The 20,797-nt window shown below is 46.3% G+C and overlaps 1 protein-coding gene across 1 annotated transcript in view; it reads left to right on the forward strand.

Annotated features, from left to right (window-relative positions):
• The window catches only part of LOC140185000 (uncharacterized), a 435,439-nt gene that overhangs the window by 88,877 nt on the left and 325,765 nt on the right, over nt 1-20,797 (forward strand). Inside the window, 1 exon segment of the mRNA XM_072238230.1 lies at nt 16,517-16,534. Coding sequence (XP_072094331.1) covers nt 16,517-16,534 — 18 coding nt within the window.

Below are 20,797 nucleotides of genomic sequence, written 5' to 3' on the forward strand. Positions count from 1 at the left end.
TGGTGATGACCGACCTGTGGCTGCAGGAAAAAGCACAGCACTGGACATTCTACGTCACAGGGGGGGGAAATGATATTTTTTTTCGGCGAGGTCCTGATTTCAACAGCCCTTCGTGTGAAAAACTTCGTGACTGAACCCATGTCAGTCCCGTCTCCAACAGAAGCCCAGTCTCCCTCACTCTGGACACAGATCAGATGCTGATACTTCTTTGTGTCAAAGTAAGCTTTATATAAAATATTCAGCATGATAAAACGTGCAATGCCTTTCCCCAAAGAATTTACATTTGTCGTCTATGCCATGTTTAGTGTTTTACATTCGTTAAAACCGATAGGACTGTTGTCGCGCATGTGCCCCCCGCCCCCCGGGATGTTCCACTCCTACAATAACTGGGAGGCTTCCTCAGCCGACCCGGCCCCTCCCGGTCCAGTACTAGAGGATTTCTATAGTTTCAATGGTGTCCCTGCAGCCTGGAATGTGCCAGTCGGCAGCATTCCTCCACGACAGGGATTCCCCAACTCTTTTATGCCAAAGACCAATTCCATTAACCTTGGACCCCAGGGTGGGAACCCCTGCTCTCCGGACATCTCGATATGATGACAGACCAACAATTTCCTGGCGTCTTTCACCGAGTTGATGATCTTCCAGCAGCACTTGATGTCCGTTTTCCTGTGCGTCCTGGGAACAGCCCGAGGATCAGTGATCCTTCTGCCACGCAGCTGCTGTGAAACAGGCCCTTGCATCTTTCTCCACATATCTTCACCAGCCCACAGTCCGCAAAGAGGTGAGTGACCGTCTCGTCTCCACTGCAGTAATCTCGGGGCTGCGCGCTATAGGAGTGATCTCCGGGCATACAGCAAGGATCAGACTGGGAAGGCCCCTCTCGCCCCCAGCCAGGTAAGGTCTTGCTGCCTGTTGGTGAGATCTGGTGAGGAGGCATTCTGCCAGATGGTCTGGACTGTCTGCTTAGCGAACCACTCCACTATGTCCATCCAGTTCTTCTCCTGCAGTAACTGCAAGACATTCCGCGCTGACCACTGTCTGATGGTCTTGTGGTCAAAGCTGCTGGTCTGAAAGAACTGTAACCAACTTCATTACCACAAGCAACCAACAAACAACAAACAACCCCCCCCCTCCCACTTTCAAATCTCTTACAAACTCTTCCATAAGTTAGTCCTGACGAAGGGTCTCGGCCTGAAACATCGACTGTACCGCTTCCTAGAGATGCTGCCTGGCCTGCTGCGTTCACCAGCAACTTTGATGTGTGTTGCTTTCATTATCACAAGGATCACATGGAGAAGCTTCCTGACTGAGACAGACACAGTCTCACAGGGTAGGGGCAGGAATGACGTTTCTCCTGGCTGGGCAGTGGAACCGGGGATCACAGACTCAAAATCCGAGGTCACCTCAGCAGGAATGAGATGAGGATAAATTTCCCCGCCCACAGTGCGGTGAATGTTTTGTGTTTTCTAAATTAAAAAGACATATTTAGGGGTTCGGCGATGATGGATAGGAACTTTGAAGGAAAGTGGCGCTGAGGTCAAGGATCAGCCATTTCTAATTGAGGGGCAGAACAGCGCAAGGGGCCGAACGGCAACGCCTGCTCCTGTTTCTTATTTTCTAAAGCACGAGTTTACCTTTGCGCCTTGTTCTCCCTTGGCTTTCAGCCTGTCGGATTGCGCAGGAGAGCGGTGAGAGCTCCGGAGATCCATCGCAGCCGCTGCGGTTATTTCACCTCTTGTTATTTATCGCTATTTCTCCATATTTGCATTTGTACCGTTTGTTACCTTCAGCACTCTGGCTGATCTTTCACTGCTTCTGTTATGGTTACTATTGTTTACTTTTTCTGAGTATGTCCGCAGGAAAATGCTTCTCGGGTTGTATGTGGTGATTTATCTAAACTCTGATAATAAAATTTACTTTGAACTTTGAGTTTCGGGGAACTTCCATTGATTCTGTGAACAAACTGTGACTGACATCTCCGTCTCCTGGCAGCAGCTCGCCCTCAGATACACTCACAGCCAATCAGCGATCACTGCTGGGAGAAGGCTGCTCTCATTGGCTGAGGGGTGTCAGTGGGCGGGACGCTGAGCGCTGCAAGCGAGCCGGAGTCCGGAACCGGGACCGAGTGAGGCCGGAGACTGGGAGCTGCGCCTCGGGTTTCGGCTGCAACACCGGCGGGTCCTGAATCCTTTCGAAGGCAGAGCTGAAGAGACTGGTGGAGATTCCGTGAGATGTTTCAGCTACACGGAGGGTGCCCGGCCTTTCCCCGCCGAGGATCGGGGCCTGTTGTCTGGACTCGTCCCCCGCTGCTGGGAGACGGGAGCTGCCCCGCAGCGGCTGCCGATGGATCTCCGGAGCTCTCACCGCTCCCCTGTGCAATCCGAATGGCTGAAATCCAAGGGAGAACAAGGCACAAAGGTAAACTCGTGCTTTAGAAAATAAGAAACAGGAGCAGGCGTGGCCATTCGGCCCGTTGCGCCTGTCCTACCCTTTCCTCAGAATACACCCGATCTTTGACCTCAGCGCCACTTTCCTGCAACGTCCCCAGCATCGCAGAGCCCTTAAATTTGGCTTTTTGAATTTAGAAAACTTGTGAAGAAAATTCCAAATATTCCCACAATCTGGGTGAGGAAATTACTCCGCACCCTGTCAAAACCCTGTGAAACTGTGTCTGTCTCAGTCAGACCACCTCTTATTTCTCTAGTTTTGAGACAGGCCCAGTCAGTGTAATCTCCCTGAGGTCACAACCACAACCCTGAAATCAATCTGGGAAAATTCTTCATTCCATTTATCCCATAGACCGTCTCTGGGAAGGAGACCAGACCTGTGCACAGTGTTCCATGTTGGCCCTCAACAGGACCCCACATAACTTCAGAGGCACTTTTTATTCTTGTATTAGACCATGAGACCATTTTCCCTATAATGCCTGTTTAACCATTTCATCACGGCTGATCCAATTTTCCTGTCTGCAGCTACAGTATCTTCTGCCGCACCCTCCACCCCGTATCCCGTTATGCCCTGACCAATCAAAAATCAATCAACCTCTGTCTTCAATATGCATAATGACTTGGCCTCCCAAGCTGCCTGGGGCAAGGATTTCCACAGACTCAGTTCTCTCTGCTACAGAAATTCCTCCTCATCTCCGTTCCGAAAGGACACCCCTCTATTTTGAGGCTGTGTCCTCTGGTCTTAGACAACCCACCGGAGGAAACACCTTCTCCACATTCACTCCATCATGGTCCTTCAGTATTCAATAGGTTTCATTTAGGGTACCCTTCAGTCTTCTGAATTCCAGTGAATTCAGGCCCAGAGCCATCGAACGATTTTCATATAACAAGCCATTTAATCCTGGAATCATTTTCATGAACAGCATTTGAACCCTTTCCACTTTCAGCTCACCCTTTCCAAGATAAGGTACACAAAACTGCTCTCAGTACTCCAAGTGAGGCCTCACCAGTGCTTTATAAAGACTCAGCATTACATCTTTGCATTTATAGTCTTGTCCTCTTCAAATGAATGGTGACATCACATATGCCTTCCTCACCACAGACCCCTGCAAATTAACCTTCAGGGAGTCCTGCACAGGGACTCCCAAATCCCTTTGCATCTCAGTTTTTGAATTTTCTCTCCATTTAGAAAATAGTCCATAAGACTATAAGAACTATAAGACATAAGAGCAGGATTAGGCCATCTGGCCCATCGAGTCTGCTCCAGCATTCAATCATGGCTGATCCTTTATTTTAAAATCTCCTTCTCAACCCCCAGATCCCGGCCTTCTCCCCGTAACCTTTGCTGTCATGTCCAAACAAGAAGCTGTAAATCTCTGCATTAAATACACCCAACGACCTGGCACCACAGCTTCATGTGGCAACAAATTCCACAAATTCACCACCCTTTGGCTGAAGAAATTTCTCTGCATCTCTGTTTTGAAAGGGCGCCTCTCTATTCTGAGGTTGTGCCCTCTTGTCCTGGACTCTCCCAGCATGGGAAACATCCTTTCTATATCTACTCTGTCTAGGCCTTTCAACATTCAGAAGGTTTGAATTAGATCCACCCCCCTCATCCTTCTGAATTCCAGCAAGTACAGACGCAGAGCCATCAAACATTCCTCGTATGATAAACCTTTCATTCCTGAAATCATCCTTGTGAACCTCCTCTGAACCCTTTCCAATGCTAGCATATCCCTTCTCAGATGAGGGGGCCAAAACATGGACTTGGGAGGCCTCAATACTCAAGGTGAGGCCTCACCAGTGCTTTATAAATCCTCAGCATCACATCCCTGCTCTTGTATTCTAGACCTCTTGAAATGAATGCTAACATGGCATTTGCCTTTCTCAACACCGAACCAACTCAACCTGCAAGTTAACCTTCAGGGTGTTATGCACAAGGACTCCCAAGTCCATGTACATCTCAGATTCCTGGATTTTCTCCCCATTTAGAAAATATTCCACACGTTTATTTCTACTGCCAAAGTGCCTGACCAGGTATTTTACAACATTGTATTTAATTTGCCACGTTCTTGCCCATTCTCCTAATCTGCCTAAGTCCTTCTGCATCCTACCTGATTCCTCAACAGTACCAGCCCCTCCACCAATCTTCGGGTCATCAGCAAACTTGGAAACAAAGCCATCTGTTCCATCATCTAAATTATTAATATACAGAATAAAAAGAAGTGGTCCCAACACCGACCCCTGCAGAACACCACTAGTCACTGGCAACCAACCAGAAAATGATGTTTTTTATTCCCGCTTGCTGCCTCCTACCAATCAGCCAATGTTCCAACCATATTAGTAACTTTACTGTTATACCATAAGCTCTTAACTTGGTAAGCAGTCTCATGTGTGGCACCTTGTCAAAGACCTTCTGAAAGTCCCAATACACAACATCCACTGCATCCCCTTTATCTATCCTACTTGTAATCTCCTCAAAGAATTCCAACAGTTTCGTCAGATAAGATTTTCCCTCGAGGAAACCACTCTGACTTTGTACTATCTTGTCCTGTGTCACCAAGTTCTCCGTCAGCTCATCCTTAACCATTGACTCTAACATCTTCCCAACCACTGAGGCCAGGCTAACTGGTCTATAATTTCCTTTCTGCTGCCTTCCTCCTGTCTTAAAGAGTGGAGTAACATTTGCAATTTTCCAGTCCTCTGGCACCATGCCAGAGTCCATTGATTTTTGAAAGATCATTTCTAATTCCACAACAATCTCTGATGCTACCTCTTTCAGAAACCTTGGGTCCTGTAGTTCCCCTGGTCTGGGGGACTTGCGTACCTTTAGGTCTTTCAGCTTTTTGAGCACCTTTCTCTTGAAACAGTAACTGCACCCACTTCTCTTCCTTCACACATTACAACATCTAGTGTCTTCCACAGTGAAAACTGATGCAAAATACTCATTTAGTTCATCAGCCATCTCCTTGTCCCCTGTTATTATTTCTCCTGCCTCACTTTCTTGCGGTCCTATATCCACTGTCATTTCTCTTTTATTTTTAACATACTTGAGGAAACTGTTACTATCCACTTTGTTATCATTTGCTAGTTTGTTTCAGATTTCATCTTTTCCCTTCTAATGATTTTTTAATTGCTCTCGGTAGGTTTTTAAAACTGTTCCAATCGTCTATTTTCCCACTAATTTTTGCTTTGTTGGGAGACCTGTATATAACTGCCATCAATGTCCAGTTACCCTTGCAGTTTTTTAAATCAACCCACAATGATTCAACATCTTCTGACTCTATGTCACATTTTCCACTGATTTGTTGTCATTCTTTACCGGTAGAGCCACATCACCTCCTCTGCCAACCTTCCAATATAACGTGTAAACTGGGACATTCTGCTCCCAACTATAACCGTCCTTCAGCCACCACTCAGCGATGGCCACAACATCATGCGTGGCAATCTGTAATATTGCAACAACAAGATCATCCACCTTATTTCTTATACTACGCGCATTTAGATACAACAGCTTGAGTACTGTATCCTTTCTGATTTTGCATCCCTAATGCTTTGTTGGCTGCATCTAAGTCCCAACACCTGCCTGTCCTTCCTGACAGTCTGACTGCACGCTGCTTTCACTTGTTTACCACCCATCTTAATCTGAGTCTTTTCACTCCGATTCCCACCCCGCCCTGCCAAGTTAGTTTACACCCTCCCCAACAGCTCTAACAAACCTGCCCGTGATAATATTGGTCCCGCTCGGCTGCAGGTGCAACCGGTCACTTTTGAACATGTCATACCCTCAGAAGAGATCCCAGTTATCGAAGAACCTGCAGCCCTGTCATCTGCACCAGCTTCTCAGCCATGCATTTATACAAACATAGAAACATAGAAAATAGGTGCAGGAGTAGGCCATTCGGCCCTTCGAGCCTGCACCGCCATTTATTATGATCATGGCTGATCATCCAACTCAGAACACTGCCCCAGCCTTCCCTCCATACCCCCTGACCCCCGTAGCCACAAGGGCCATATCTAACTCCCTCTTAAATATAGCCAATGAACTGGCCTCAACTGTTTCCTGTGGCAGAGAATTCCACAGATTCACCACTCTCTGTGTGAAGAAGTTTTTCCTAATCTCAGTCCTAAAAGGCTTCCCCTCTATCCTCAAACTGTGACCCCTCGTTCTGGACTTCCCCAACATCGGGAACAATCTTCCTGCATCCAGCCTGTCCAATCCCTTTAGGATCTTATACGTTTCAATCAGATCCCCCCTCAATCTTCTAAATTCCAACGAGTACAAGCCCAGTTCATCCATTCTTTCTTCATATGAAAGTCCTGCCATCCCAGGAATCAATCTCGTGAACCTTCTTTGTACTCCCTCTATGGCAAGGATGTCTTTCCTCAGATTAGGGGACCAAAACTGCACGCAATACTCCAGGTGCGGTCTCACCAAGGCCTTGTACAACTGCAGTAGTACCTCCCTGCTCCTGTACTCAAATCCTCTCGCTATGAATGCCAGCATACCATTCGCCTTTTTCACCGCCTGCTGTACCTGCATGCCCACTTTCAATGACTGGTGTATAATGACACCCAGGTCTCGTTGCACCTCCCCTTTTCCTAATCGGCCACCATTCAGATAATAATCTGTTTTCCTATTTTTGCCACCAAAGAGGATAACTTCACATTTATCCACATTAAATTGCATCTGCCATGAATTTGCCCACTCACCCAACCTATCCAAGTCACCCTGCATCCTCTTAGCATCCTCCTCACAGCTAACACTGCCACCCAGCTTTGTGTCATCCGCAAACTTGGAGATGCTGCATTTAATTCCCTCACCCAAGTCATTAATATATATTGTAAACAACTGGGGTCCCAGCACTGAGCCTTGCGGTACCCCGCTAGTCACCGCCTGCCATTCTGAAAAGGTCCCGTTTATTCCCACTCTTTGCTTCCTGTCTGCTAACCAAGTCTCCACCCACACCAATACCTTACCCCCAATACCGTGTGCTTTAAGTTTGCACACTAATCTCCTGTGTGGGACCTTGTCAAAAGCCTTCTGAAAATCCAAATATACCACATCCACTGGTTCTCCACTACCCACTCTACTAGTTACATCCTCAAAAAATTCTATGAGATTCGTCAGACATAATTTTCCTTTCACAAATCCATGCTGACTTTGTCCGATCATTTCACCACTTTCCAAATGTGCTGTTATCACATCCTTGATAACTGACTCCAGCAGTTTCCCCACCACTGATGTTAGGCTAACCGGTCTATAATTCCCCAGTTTCTCTCTCCCTCCTTTTTTAAAAAGTGGAGTTACATTAGCCACCCTCCAATCCTCAGGAACTAGTCCAGAATCTAACGAGTTTTGAAAAATTATCACTAATGCATCCACTATTTCTTGGGCTACTTCCTTAAGCACCCTGGGATGCCGACCATCTGGCCCTGGGGATTTATCTGCCTTCAATCCCTTCAATTTACCTAACACCACTTCCCTACTAACATGTATTTCGCTCGGTTCCTCCATCTCACTGGACCCTCTGTCCCCTACTATTTCTGGAAGATTATTTATTCCTCCTTAGTGAAGACAGAACCAAAGTAATTATTCAATTGGTCTGCCATGTCCTTGCTCCCCATAATCAATTCACCTGTTTCTGCCTGCAGGGGACCTACATTTGTCTTTACCAGTCTTTTCCTTTTTACATATCTATAAAAGCTTTTGCAGTCCGTTTTTATGTTGCCTGCCAGTTTTCTCTCATAATCTTTTTTCCCCTTCCTAATTAAGCCCTTTGTCCTCCTCTGCTGAACTCTGAATTTCTCCCAGTCCTCAGGTGAGCCACTTTCTCTGGCTAATTTGTATGCTGCTTCTTTGGAATTGATACTATCCCTAATTTCTCTTGTCAGCCACGGGTGCACTACCTTCCTTGATTTATTCTTTTTGCCAAACTGGGATGAACATTTGTTGCAGTTCATCCATGCAACCTTTAAATGCTTGCCATTGCATATCAACCGTCAATCCTTTAAGTGTCATTTGCCAGTCTATCTTAGCTAATTCACGTCTCATACCTTCAAAGTTACCCTTCTGTAAGTTCAGAACCTTTGTTTCTGAATTAACTATGTCACTCTCCATCTTAATGAAGAATTCCACCATATTATGGTCACTCTTACCCAAGGGGCCTCTGACGACAAGATTGCTAATTAACCCTTCCTCATTGCTCAAAACCCAGTCCAGAATAGCCTGCTCTCTAGTCGTTTCCTCGACATGTTGGTTCAAAAAACCATCCCGCATACATTCCAAGAAATCCTCTTCCTCAGCACCTTTACCAATTTGGTTCACCCAATCTACATGTAGATTGAAGTCACCCATTATAACTGCTGTTCCTTTATTGCACACATTTCTAATTTCCTGTTTAATACCATCTCTGACCTCACTACTACTGTTAGGTGGCCTGTACACAATTCCCACCAGCGTCTTCTGCCCCTTAGTGTTATGCAGCTCTACCCATATCGATTCCACATCTTCCCGGCTTATGTCCTTCCTTTCTATTGCGTTAATCTCTTCTTTAACCAGCAACGCCACCACACCTCCCCTTCCTTCATGTCTATCCCTCCTGAATATTGAATATCCCTGAACGTTGAGCTCCCATCCCTGGTCACCCTGGAGCCATGTCTCTGTGATCCCAACTGTATCATAATCATTAATAACAATCTGCACTTTCAATTCATCCACCTTATTACGAATGGTCCTCGCATTGACACACAAAGTCTTCAGGCGCTCTTTTACAACACTCTTGGCCCGTATACAATTATGTTGAAAAGTGGCCCTTTTTGATTTTCGCCCTGGATTTGTCGGCCTGCCACTTTTACTTTTCACCTTACTACTTTTTGCTTCTACCCTCACTTTACACCCCTCTATCTCTCTGCACTGGTTCCCATCCCCCTGTAGTGAACTAACCTCCTCACGCCTAGCCTCTTTAATTTGATTCCCACCCCCCAACCATTCTAGTTTAAAGTCACCTCAGTAGCCCCCGCTAATCTCCCTGCCAGGATATTGGTCCCCCTAGGATTCAAGTGCAGCCCGTCCTTTTTGTACAGGTCACGCCTGCGCCAAAAGAGGTCCCAATGATCCAAAAACTTGAATCCCTGCCCCCTGCTCCAATCCCTCAGCCACGCATTTATCCTCCACCTCATCGCATTCCTAGTCTCACTGTCGCGTGGCACAGGCAGTAATCCCTAGATTACTACCTTTGCGGTCCTTTCTCTCAACTCCCTTCCTAGCTCCCTATATTCTCCTTTCAGGACCTCATCCCTTTTCCTACCTATGTCATTGGTACCTATATGTACCACGACCTCTGGCTCCTCACCCTCCCACTTCAGGATATCTTGGACACGATCAGAAATATCCCGGACCCTGGCACCAGGGAGGCAAACTACCATCCGGGTCTCTGGACTGCGTCCACAGAATCGCCTATCTGACCCCCTTACTATCGAGTCCCCTATCACAACTGCCCTCCTCTTCCTTTCCCTACCCTTCTGAGCTACAGGGCCAGACTCTGTGCCAGAGGCACGGCCACTGTCGCTTCTCCCGGGTAAGCTGTCCCCCCGCACAGTACTCAAACAGGAGAACCTGTTGTTAAGGGGCACAGCCACCGGGGTACTCCCTATTACCTGACTTTTCCCCTTCCCCCTCCTAACCGTGACCCACTTATCTGCCTCCCGTGGCCCCGGCGTGACCACCTGCCTGCAACTCCTCTCTATCACCTCCTCACTCTCCCTGACCAGACGAAGGTCATCGAGCTGCAGCTCCAGTTCCGTAACGCGGTCCCTTAGGAGCTGCATCTCGATGCACTTGGCGCAGATGTAGACGTCCGGCAGGCTTGTAGACTCCAGGGCCTCCCACATCCGACACCGAGAACAGCAAACTGCCCTCACACTCATACTGCCCCTCTCCTCAAATAACAACAAAAAATGAAAGCCAAACCTCCCTCGCCTCGCCCGTTTCCGCCTAAGCCCGTTGAGCCGAAGCCCTTAAGTCTTCACTCTGCTCCCGGCTCACTCCGCAGCCCGCAAACTACGCTGCCCGCTCTATGAGGCTCCGTTCCTTTACCATTAATGTTATATTCTGTGGTCAATATTGATCTGTCGAAATGAACCAGCTCACACCTATCTGGGTTGAACTCCATCTGCCACTTCTCAGCCCAGTTCTGCATCCCATCTATTTCCCGCTGTGATCTCTGACAATCTTCCAGACTCTCCGCAACACGCCCAACTATAGTGTCATCAGCGGTGCCTTCTGGGAGTTGTAGTCATATGCCTCGCCTCCTCGCTCGCTCCCTGTAAAAAGATTGTTCTCAGCCATCAGAGACATCACCGAAACAGATTCACCGAGGCGTCGAAGGAGAACCGCACCCATCCCTGTAGACGCCGAAGCCGGCGACCACCGACAGCAGCGCCTCACTAAAATCCGCCATGGCGATGGAGCGGAAGAGGAGGGGAGATTTTCACCAGCCTATAGTAGCTCAGACCCACCTCTAACCCCTGGTTTCATTGGTTGAGGTTCCTATCGGTCAAATGAGAACTCAGACGGTGAGTAGTTAATGTGAATGTCAGTCAGCCTTCCTGTCTTTATGAGCTTGAGTTTGCATCTCTATCGGGGACAGGAAGACACGTGTAGGCAATTCAACTTTTGGTGAAGCAAATTGGAAGAAATGTAAGTTTTTATGTGATGATGCATCAGTCTTCAAGTGACATTATTAAGAATAAAAGGGCACAGGCCATGGTGAGGAAGGTGGTGATTTACTGGAGGTCACCTTGACATAAAATTTGAAGGGATATTTAACTTGGAGATGTTTGGGGTATGATATGATTCTTAATATTTCAGAATTGATTAATGAGGGCAAAATGATTGTTACTGAAACGGGGAAGGATGTGTCACTGGCTGGGTCATGTGCTGCTATTCATAATCAAGATAATTTCAGTGAGGAAGTTAAACAATGTAGGGATATGTTTCTGAGTAAATACTGATACGTTTCTGAGTGAATACTGTACCCTGTTGTGTTGGAATTCAGCTGTGGCAATGATAGTGTCACTAACGTAGAGTTTTCTTTGTAGGAATTTAAGAAGTCTACTATGAGTGCAGGTCAGGCGCCCAGGGAAGGGTGATACACGTAATTGTAATTCTCTCATGAAAATATTAAATTTTTGAATCATGTTTGTAGGTTGGGCCACCTTCCTCCCTCATAGAATATGGCAGCAGTTGTGCCTGCTCTGAAACCTGTGGAGATCCCCGTCCGATCCTTCCAGTTTACATAAATGAGACTAACGAAATAAACCCATAACTCTTGGCTTATATCATTAATGTCTCATCTACGTAAACTGACGGAATGTATGGTAATCGAGCGCTTGAGTTATATTTTGGAACGGAGAGATAATATAACGCTTCATTAGAGTGGATTTTGGAAGGGGAGAATGACATAAGATTCAGTTTTAGGTTTGGAAGACAATAATAGGACAGCACAGTTAAATAAAGATTTTGTAATGTCAGATTCTTTTACATTATAACGCATTTGATACGTTATGGAAGGAAGGACTTTTTATTAAATTTTGCACATTAGGAATTAGAGGAGATTGCATAATTTATTTGAGTTTTTTTTTATTTGGACGGGCAGTGCAGGAATGGGTGGGCGTGTGTTTCTATGTGATAGAGAATGGGACCCCACAAGGCAGTATTTGTAGCCTTTCATTATTTAATATTATGATAAATGATATGTTCTCTGAGATAGGTACTCTAGTGGGTTAATTACTAAACGCAGATGATGTAGCTTTATAGATTGGAGGTAGTATTTCAATTTTACTGTAAAAAGGATGCCATTTACAATTAATAGGTCAAACACTGGGCAAATAGATGAAGATTTTAAGTTTTCAGTCACTAAAACAGGTTATGTGTTTTACAAACAGGATTAATAGACCTGCACTTGATTTGAAATTATATGGTCAAACTCCTGAAAATATGTCAGTGGTGAGATTTCCAGGCAAGTGGATGGATAATAAGCTGACATGGAAGCACCATGTCAGTAAAATAATTGATAACTGTAAAGGAGCATTAAATATCCTCAGGCGTCTGTGTGGGTGTTCCTGGAGCGCAACATTAAAATCTTTGTTGACCATTTATATTTGTTTAATTCAATCTGTTCTTGATTCTGGCTGTGTGGCTTATGCATCAGTTTCATGTTCAACTTTAAGATGTTTGGGTGTGATATGAGCACAGGCTTTAAGATTGTGTTGTGGTGCAGTAAGGTCGTCTCCTGTTTCGGCTTTCCTGGTTGAAATGGGACAGTTGCCCTTAGAATGACAGATTTGAAGTTAATGTTAACAAATTGGGTTAATTTGAGGGGGCAAAACAATTATCATCCTGTGCTAGAGGACTGTTGGGAACATCACAAGAAGATTGTATTTTGTTTCAGGTGACTGGGTACATATCACGCTCGGAACATGGCTGTATTTGATGATACAATATGTCCCACTGTAGCTTTCTCGGTAACCCAATTTTGTGTTTTTTTTTGTCCCAATGACTTTAGTTAATTTTAGGTTACACAACTGGATTCTGTTCTGCCTGAGAGTCTGTTGGTTCGTGAGTATATTAATGAAAGTTATTATCATACAGTAACCATTTTTACAGATGGATTAAAACATAATTTAACTGGGAATAGTGTGGCTGTTTTGTTGTTGTGTGTGCCTGAATTGTAAGTAATGATAAAGAAATCACTCACCAGACAGTTATGGGTATATGAAGCAGAATTCTTTGCCATCATTTTAGGCTTACAGTGGGTGGAGGAAATTGGTCCTTACAAACTTGTAATTTGTTCAGAATCCTTTTCGGGTTTGATGAGCCTTAAAACAGGTCATTCCAGCAGTGGGTCAAATTGACTGTTGGAATCTCATCAAGCAGTATTTCATATACAAATTTGGTTTATATGTCTGCACATTATGGGCCCTGCACGTCGCACTGGTGAGGGAAATGATGGGGTAGACTGTTTAGCAACAAAACCTGTTAAATTTCAGCGCTGTGGGTATAGACCTTGCACTTAGCAAATCAGAAGCTAAGGGGTTGGTAGTGTTCTGAATTACGGACTTCTGGCAAGACTTGTAGGATGAAGGACAGGCACCTATACAGAGGTAGCTGAAGTATCTGGGAATAGATTACAAGGCACAGGAGAGACATGTCACACAGAAGAATTTCTCAGATGGCAGCGGTGGGAATCCATGGCTGACAAGGGAAGTTAAGGATGTGTGTCACCAAAGGAAATGGCATATAAGGGAGCAAAGGTGAGTGGGATGTTGGATTATTGGGATACTCTTAAAATCCAACAAAAGGCAACGAAATAAGCCATAAGAATGGTAAAGATGAAATATGAGGGCAAACTAGCCAATAATATAAATCAGGATACTAAAAGTTCATTTTCAGTTACATGAAGAGTGAAAGGGAGATGAGAGTTGATATTGGATTGGAAAATGATGCTGGTGAGGTAGTGATGGGGACAAAGAAATGTCAGATGAACTTAATGAACACATTGTATCAATCTTCACTGTCTTTTCCTGTCAGCACCGCCCCACTGGTCACATTTAACCTGTCTCAGTGAAGGTGGACTTCAGGACCCAGGGGAGCTCAGGACCCGCCGCCCGCGGCTGCTGCTGCTGAATCCGCGGTGTTTCTGTTCCGTTGTCGGATGCGGTGAACGAGTTAAAATTAACGGATCGATAATTCTCATCTCGTGTTTATTTCACTCTCCGCACACTTATATTTACAGGGACTTTACTCCTGACGCCGGTCCCGGGACCCGACCCGTTCACAGGCCCGGTGCGCAACTGGAGCAGATTCTCAGCCACTAGTTTACATGCCGAGTCCCGTTTCCACATCCAGGGTGACAGAGACTGGGGGGAGAAGCAGAGAATTAGAGAATCCCCGGGGATCGGGGGGAGACTCGGGCAGCGCGGCCCCGGGGATCGGGGGGAGGCTCGGAAAGCGCGGCTCCGGGGATCGGGGAAAGGCCGCTGGGCATCAGGCGAGGTCTGGTGGCCGACACGAACCTTTCCCGTGGTTTGACTCGACGAAAGCGGATGGACAACGATCTCTCCCCAAGGGTTTTCCGCTGGACGGAGAGCAGAGATTTCCCAATCAAACAGATACGAGATGCTGGAGGAACCAAGCGGGTCAGGCAGCGTGTGCAGTCTGCCTTTCAGGTCGTCATCTTCCCCCAAGAACACAAATAAATAGGGGAGATAGACAGCAGTTTAGTTTTTTTTTGAGTTTAGAGTTTTTTTTTCTCTTTATAAAATATCTTTTTCATGGTTAGTTACTTAGAGATTGGGAGGCTAAACTACATTTGTTACGTGGAACCTGTGCTTGTACATGCTAACCGTTATTAATGTAATCCCGCAAACACGAGGAATTCCGCAGATGCTGGAAATTCAAGCAACACACAACAAAGTTGCTGGTGAACGCAGCAGGCCAGGCAGCATCTCTAGGAACAGGTACAGTCGACGTTTCGGGTTGAGACCCTTCGTCAGGACTAACTGAAGGAAGAGTTAGTAAGAGATTTGAAAGTGGGAGGGAGAGGGGAAGGTCCAAAATGATAGGAGAAGACAGGAGTGGGAGGGATGGAGCCAAGAGCAGGACAGGTGATTGGCAAAAGGGATATGAGAGGATCATGGGACAGGAGGCCCAGGGAGAAGGAAAAGTAACGCAGGGGGGCCCAGAGGATGGGCAAATGGTATAGTCAGAGGGACAGAGGGAGAAAAGGGAGAGAGAGAGAAAGAATGTGTGTATATAAATAAATAACGGATGGGGTACGAGGGGGAGGTGGGGCATTAGCGGAAGTTAGAGAAGTCAATGTTCATGCCATCAGGTTGGAGGCTATCCAGACGGAATATAAGGTGTTGTTCCTCCAACCTGAGTGTGCCTTCATCTTTACAGTAGAGGAGGCCGTGGATAGACATCGGAATGGGAATGGGATGTGGAATTAAAATGTGTGGCCACTGGGAGATCCTTAATTAAAATGAGTGGCCACTGCGCACAGACATACATGTAGTCACACATCGAGATACACACACTGACATGCAGACAGACACAGATATACACATCAAACAGAGAGAAACGACCACTGTGCTGCACATTAACACACAGAAACCCGAAAGAAACAACAGCAGGATTAGATACGCGACAACAGAGACAAGCATACACGACAGACAGAGTCACACATTAGCACACACACATACTCATGCAACGGCAGACCTAGGCACTGACAGTTATAGTCGCAATCATTATCGGACTCCCACAGGTAGACACAGACGCACACACATGTACACCGACTCTGCAAACAACACAAGAACACACACACACACACACACACACACACACACACACACACACACACACACACACGTCTCACATACTTTCACACACAGACATGGACATGCAATCACACAGTCTCAGACTCTGTGGTCATATTCAGACACACACATTGTCACGCACATAGTCACAAACACCACTGGCAAAAGCATAAGCTCCCGCACAGACACAGCAACACAAGAACACGCACACACACACACACACACACACACACACACACACGCATACACACACAAACACACACACACACTCACACACACACAGAGACACACACACACACACACACACACACACACACAGAGACACAGCAACACAAGAACATGCACACACACACACACACACACACACATACACACAGACACACACACACACACACACAAACACACACACACACACACACACACACACGCACACACACACAAACGCACACAGACGGCCAAACATAGACACGGACGCAGGCACACATAGAGAAACTCAAAAGCACACACACATACAGACGCAAACAAATAGTGACACACAGACACACCCAAAGACGTACACAGTTTCACATACGACTAGCCACCCACACTGACAAACAAAGACCGACAAAGGCTCGTACACAGACAGCCTACGAAACAGAAATACAGACTGATACTGCCAGACACAGACAGACAAATATAGAGACAGATAGAAAAACAAACTGAAACTTGTAAAACCACACACACACTCACACGAATAAACACCAGACACGCAGTGCGCCACACACACACACACACACACACACACACACGCACACATACAGTCAAAGGCATAAACACATAGACACACACCCACGGATGTACACACATCGATAACTGAACTTTCTTCTGCGCCTTTCCAGCTCTCTGTCGTGTTTTATGTCCCTACGGTGTGTTATTATCAATACATACTCACCCCCAGCTTAGACTGCTGAGTTTTCAAGCCACGGAGTGCAGCTCGGGGTGGGTCCTGGTGAGGTTACAGGGTGTTATGATTCATCCATACTCACCCCCAGCTTTTCTGAGATTGCAAGCCAGGGTGTGCAGCTCGGGATGGGTCCTGGTGAGGTTACAGGGTGTTATGATTCATCCATACTCACCCCCAGCTTTGCTGAGATTGCAAGCCACGGAGTGCAGCTCGGGGTGGGTCCTGGTGAGGCTGATGGTGATAGCGTTTATTCAGTAGAGGAGGTCATGGACTGACGTGCCGGAATGAGAATGGGAAGTAGAATTGAAATGTGTGTGTTGATTTGATTTCCAGCATCTGCAGTTTCGTTTCGTGCTTGCGGTTGCATTCAGATGAGGTGCGATGGGAATTGGTGCAGAATGGTGGAGCGAAGGTGTTTCTCTCAGTCGATCGGCTTTACCGATTCCGCAACTGAAGGAGAAAAGTCGCAGCGAGACAAGCAATAGGTGATAATCTGTGTCTGATGGTATTTGAAACAATGTTCCTTTGCTGGATGAACGCTACTCGCAATTTACAGCCCTGAGTACATCACATTATCCACTGTTTGCCGCTTCACAATTAATTCACTGAATTAGTAATTATCTGTCACTGTGGGGTTGCACGTCTGACGTAATCGGTTTGGGAATAATTTGAAAATCTTTATTCATAAATCTGCTGAAGTCTGTCCCTGTGGAGTCGCTAAACGGTATTAAAACCCCAGGCTTTTGCTGCTTTAGCATTTCATTCCGACAGATCGCCTGCAGAACAGGGTGTCGAGTTACTGGGCACAGAAAATGTCTTCAATGTGGCATAGTTATAGGAGTGTGCAAAAAATATTGTACGTGTTCATTGCTGTCTTTGGAGTTCCTGGTCAGTGAGTGGATTTCATGTTTGGCATTTATGTGTGTTTACCGGTGTGAACTGTTTATGATCATTTGACAAGCTTCCAACTTGATGACCAAATCCGCCACAGATATCGATCCTGTCAATTTGAAATGCTGAGTTTGCATATTTAATGACAAACGAATCAAATAGTCTGTCTCTCCGCCGCAACCGTTCGACTCGGACGTTTTTTTTCGTGTATTTAAAGACACCTTTTCCAGAGTAGTCCCAGTGCAGCTCTCTGACAGGATGGACTTTGATGGGAATTCGTCCAGATTTATACCCGTGCTGGAGAAAGACACTTTCACCCGAAGATGGGACTGGGAGGGATTTACATTGTGAAGTTCACTATTTCTGAGGAATTGATCAGATTGACCATCTGGTCCTGTGTTTTACGTTTCCCTTTGGAGATTATGTCAATCGGATTCCACTGCCCGTTGTTCAATAATTGGGTTTAATCACCTCAGTCAGTGTCCACAGACACCCTGAACTGTTTTCTCCAAGTGCACTGCGCTGTAGAATTGATGTAAATCACTTAATTAATTAGTTCAGTAATGGAGCTATCAGCTTCTGTTTACTAAATTGAGCCGGCTTTCCCTTTGAGATCCACCGTAAATTGGGGCATCATTTCATCCTGAAGAAGGGTCTTGGCCCGAAACGGTCAGTGTTTGTTCAATTGCATAGATGTTTCTTGGGCTGCAAAGTTCCCCCAGTAATGTTTGTGTGTTGTTTCCCTCCGGATGCCCCAGGCCCACCTGATGCCGCGTTTCTCGTGGTCTGCTCATTCACGGCTAAATCAGTGTAACCGGTTCCATCAGCGATGGAATCAGAATTAGCACCGATCACTGTCGTTCATGCAGCTCGGTTTTAGCACCGTCGGTTAGTCACACAACGTCTTGTTGGGACAGTGAGGAAAACAGTTCAAATATATTGTGATCAGTGTCAGATGTTAGATTTGCAGCCGTTTACACATTCTGGCACTTCTGTTCTTTAGCCGAAAGCCGGTCCTGTGTTAATTCCCGGAAAGTCTGCTCAGTAATGCCCAGTGCCTGTTCTCTTGCCTCGCTCTCTGTCTCTGTTTGTCTGTCTGTCTGACTCTCTCTCTCTCTCTCTCTCTCTCTCTCTCTCTCTCTCTCTAGTGAATTTAGTGGCGATTGTGATCCTGTCCCGGCGGAAGTGCGGCCTCTCTGCCTGCACCACTCGTTACCTGGTGGCCATGGCAGCGGCCGATCTACTGACTATTGTCTTCGAGATCATTTTGTTTCGAATTAAAAAATATTACTTCATGTCCAGTTTTCTAAACATTACCCCCATGTGCAGCGTTATCAATGTACTGAGGTACGCAGCCACAGACTGTTCTGTCTGGTTCACCGTCACTTTCACCTTTGATCGGTTTGTCGCCATTTGTTGCCAGAAGCTGAAAACAAAATATTGCACCGGGAAAACTGCGACTGTGGTTCTAACAACAACCGGCGTACTGTACTGTCTGAAAAACATTCCCCGATACTTCCTCTGGGAACCCAAAGTGATCATCGACAATGTGCCGCGGTTCTGTAACCTCAGGGATAAAGTTATCACTGACCCCGGGTGGGTAGCACGGGCTTGGGTGGAGAATGTTTTAACTCCGCTCCTCCCTTTCGCTGGGATCCTGCTGCTCAACGCTCTGACAGTCAGACACATTTTAGTGGCCAGTCGGGTCCGTAAGGGGCTGAAGGGTCAGAGCAAGGGGGAGAACCGCAGTGACCCGGAGATGGAGAGCAGGAGGAGATCTGTGGTTTTACTCTTCACTCTATCGGGCAGCTTCGTCTTACTGTGGATGACACTGATCGTAAATTTCATATATTATCAGGTCAAAGCAATGGGTTTCAATTTCAATGATTCTGAATGGATATTTCATGAGGTCGGCGTTTTGATGAGGAATTTTAGCTTGTGCACGAACACATTTATTTACGCAGTGACTCAGTCGAAATTCAGGGAGCAGGTGATCAGCGCGGTGAAATATCCGATCATTTCTGTGCTACAGTTGATTAATAAAGTCGCGCCCTGAGCGTAACCCAGATATAGCTTCAATGTATCCTGTCCGGGCTCCAGATCTTCTCATTCACCGTCTCATCTCCAAGCTATTCTTCCGTGGCGGTCGTCTTATTGACCGGGAGCAGCAGTGCTGTGGACCGCGAGAAAATGGAGGGTGATAGGAAAGTGCTTGCAATAGAGAGACGTCTGGGATTGGCTGAGTGGAGCGCTGGATTGCTTCGTGGGGGCTGAGTAAAGAGAGATTGAGAGATCGTGAAAGATTGTTGCGTGTGTGTGTGAGAGAGAGAGAGAATGAATGTGTCTGTGTGTGAGTCTGTGTGTGTGTGTGTGTCTGTGTGTGTGTGTGTGTTTGAGTGTGTGTGTGTCTGTGTGTGTGTGTGAGAGAGAGAGAGAGAGAGAGAATGAACGTGTGTGTGTGTGAGAGAGAGAGTGTGAGTGTGTGCGTGTGTGTGTGTTTGAGTGTGTGTGTGTGTGTGTGTGTGTGTGTGTGTGTGTGTGTGTGTGTGTGTGTGTGTGTTTGAGACATTGCTGAGAAGGTTTACGAAGATGCTGCCAGGACAAGGTGACCTGTGTTATAGGGAGAAGTTGGCCAGGCATCAAACTCAGCATGCTTGTCACTAAACCCAATCTCATCTTTAACATAGAAACATAGAATTATAGAAAATAGGTGCAGGAGTAGGCCATTCGTCCCTTCGAGCCTACACCGCCATTCAGTACGATCATGGCTGATCATCCATCTCAGAACCCTGTACTTGCCTTTCTCCATACCCCCTGATCCCTTTAGCCACAAGGGCTATGTCTAACTCCCTCTTAAATATAGCCAATGAACTGGCCTCAACTGTTTCCTGTGGCAGAGAATTCCACAGATTCACCACTCTCTGTGTGAAGAAGTTTTTCCTCATCTCGGTCCTAAAAGGCTTACCCTTTATCCTCAAACTGTGACCCCTCGTTCTGGACTTCCCCAACATCGGGAACAATCTTCCTGCATCTAGCCTGTCCAATCCCTTTAGAATTTTATACGTTTCAATAAGATCCCCCTTCAATCTTCTAAATTCCAGAGAGTATTAGCCTAGCCGATCCAGTCTTTCATCAT

Source organism: Mobula birostris, chromosome 20, assembly GCF_030028105.1.
Source record: "Mobula birostris isolate sMobBir1 chromosome 20, sMobBir1.hap1, whole genome shotgun sequence".
Taxonomy (NCBI): Eukaryota; Metazoa; Chordata; class Chondrichthyes; order Myliobatiformes; family Myliobatidae; genus Mobula; species Mobula birostris.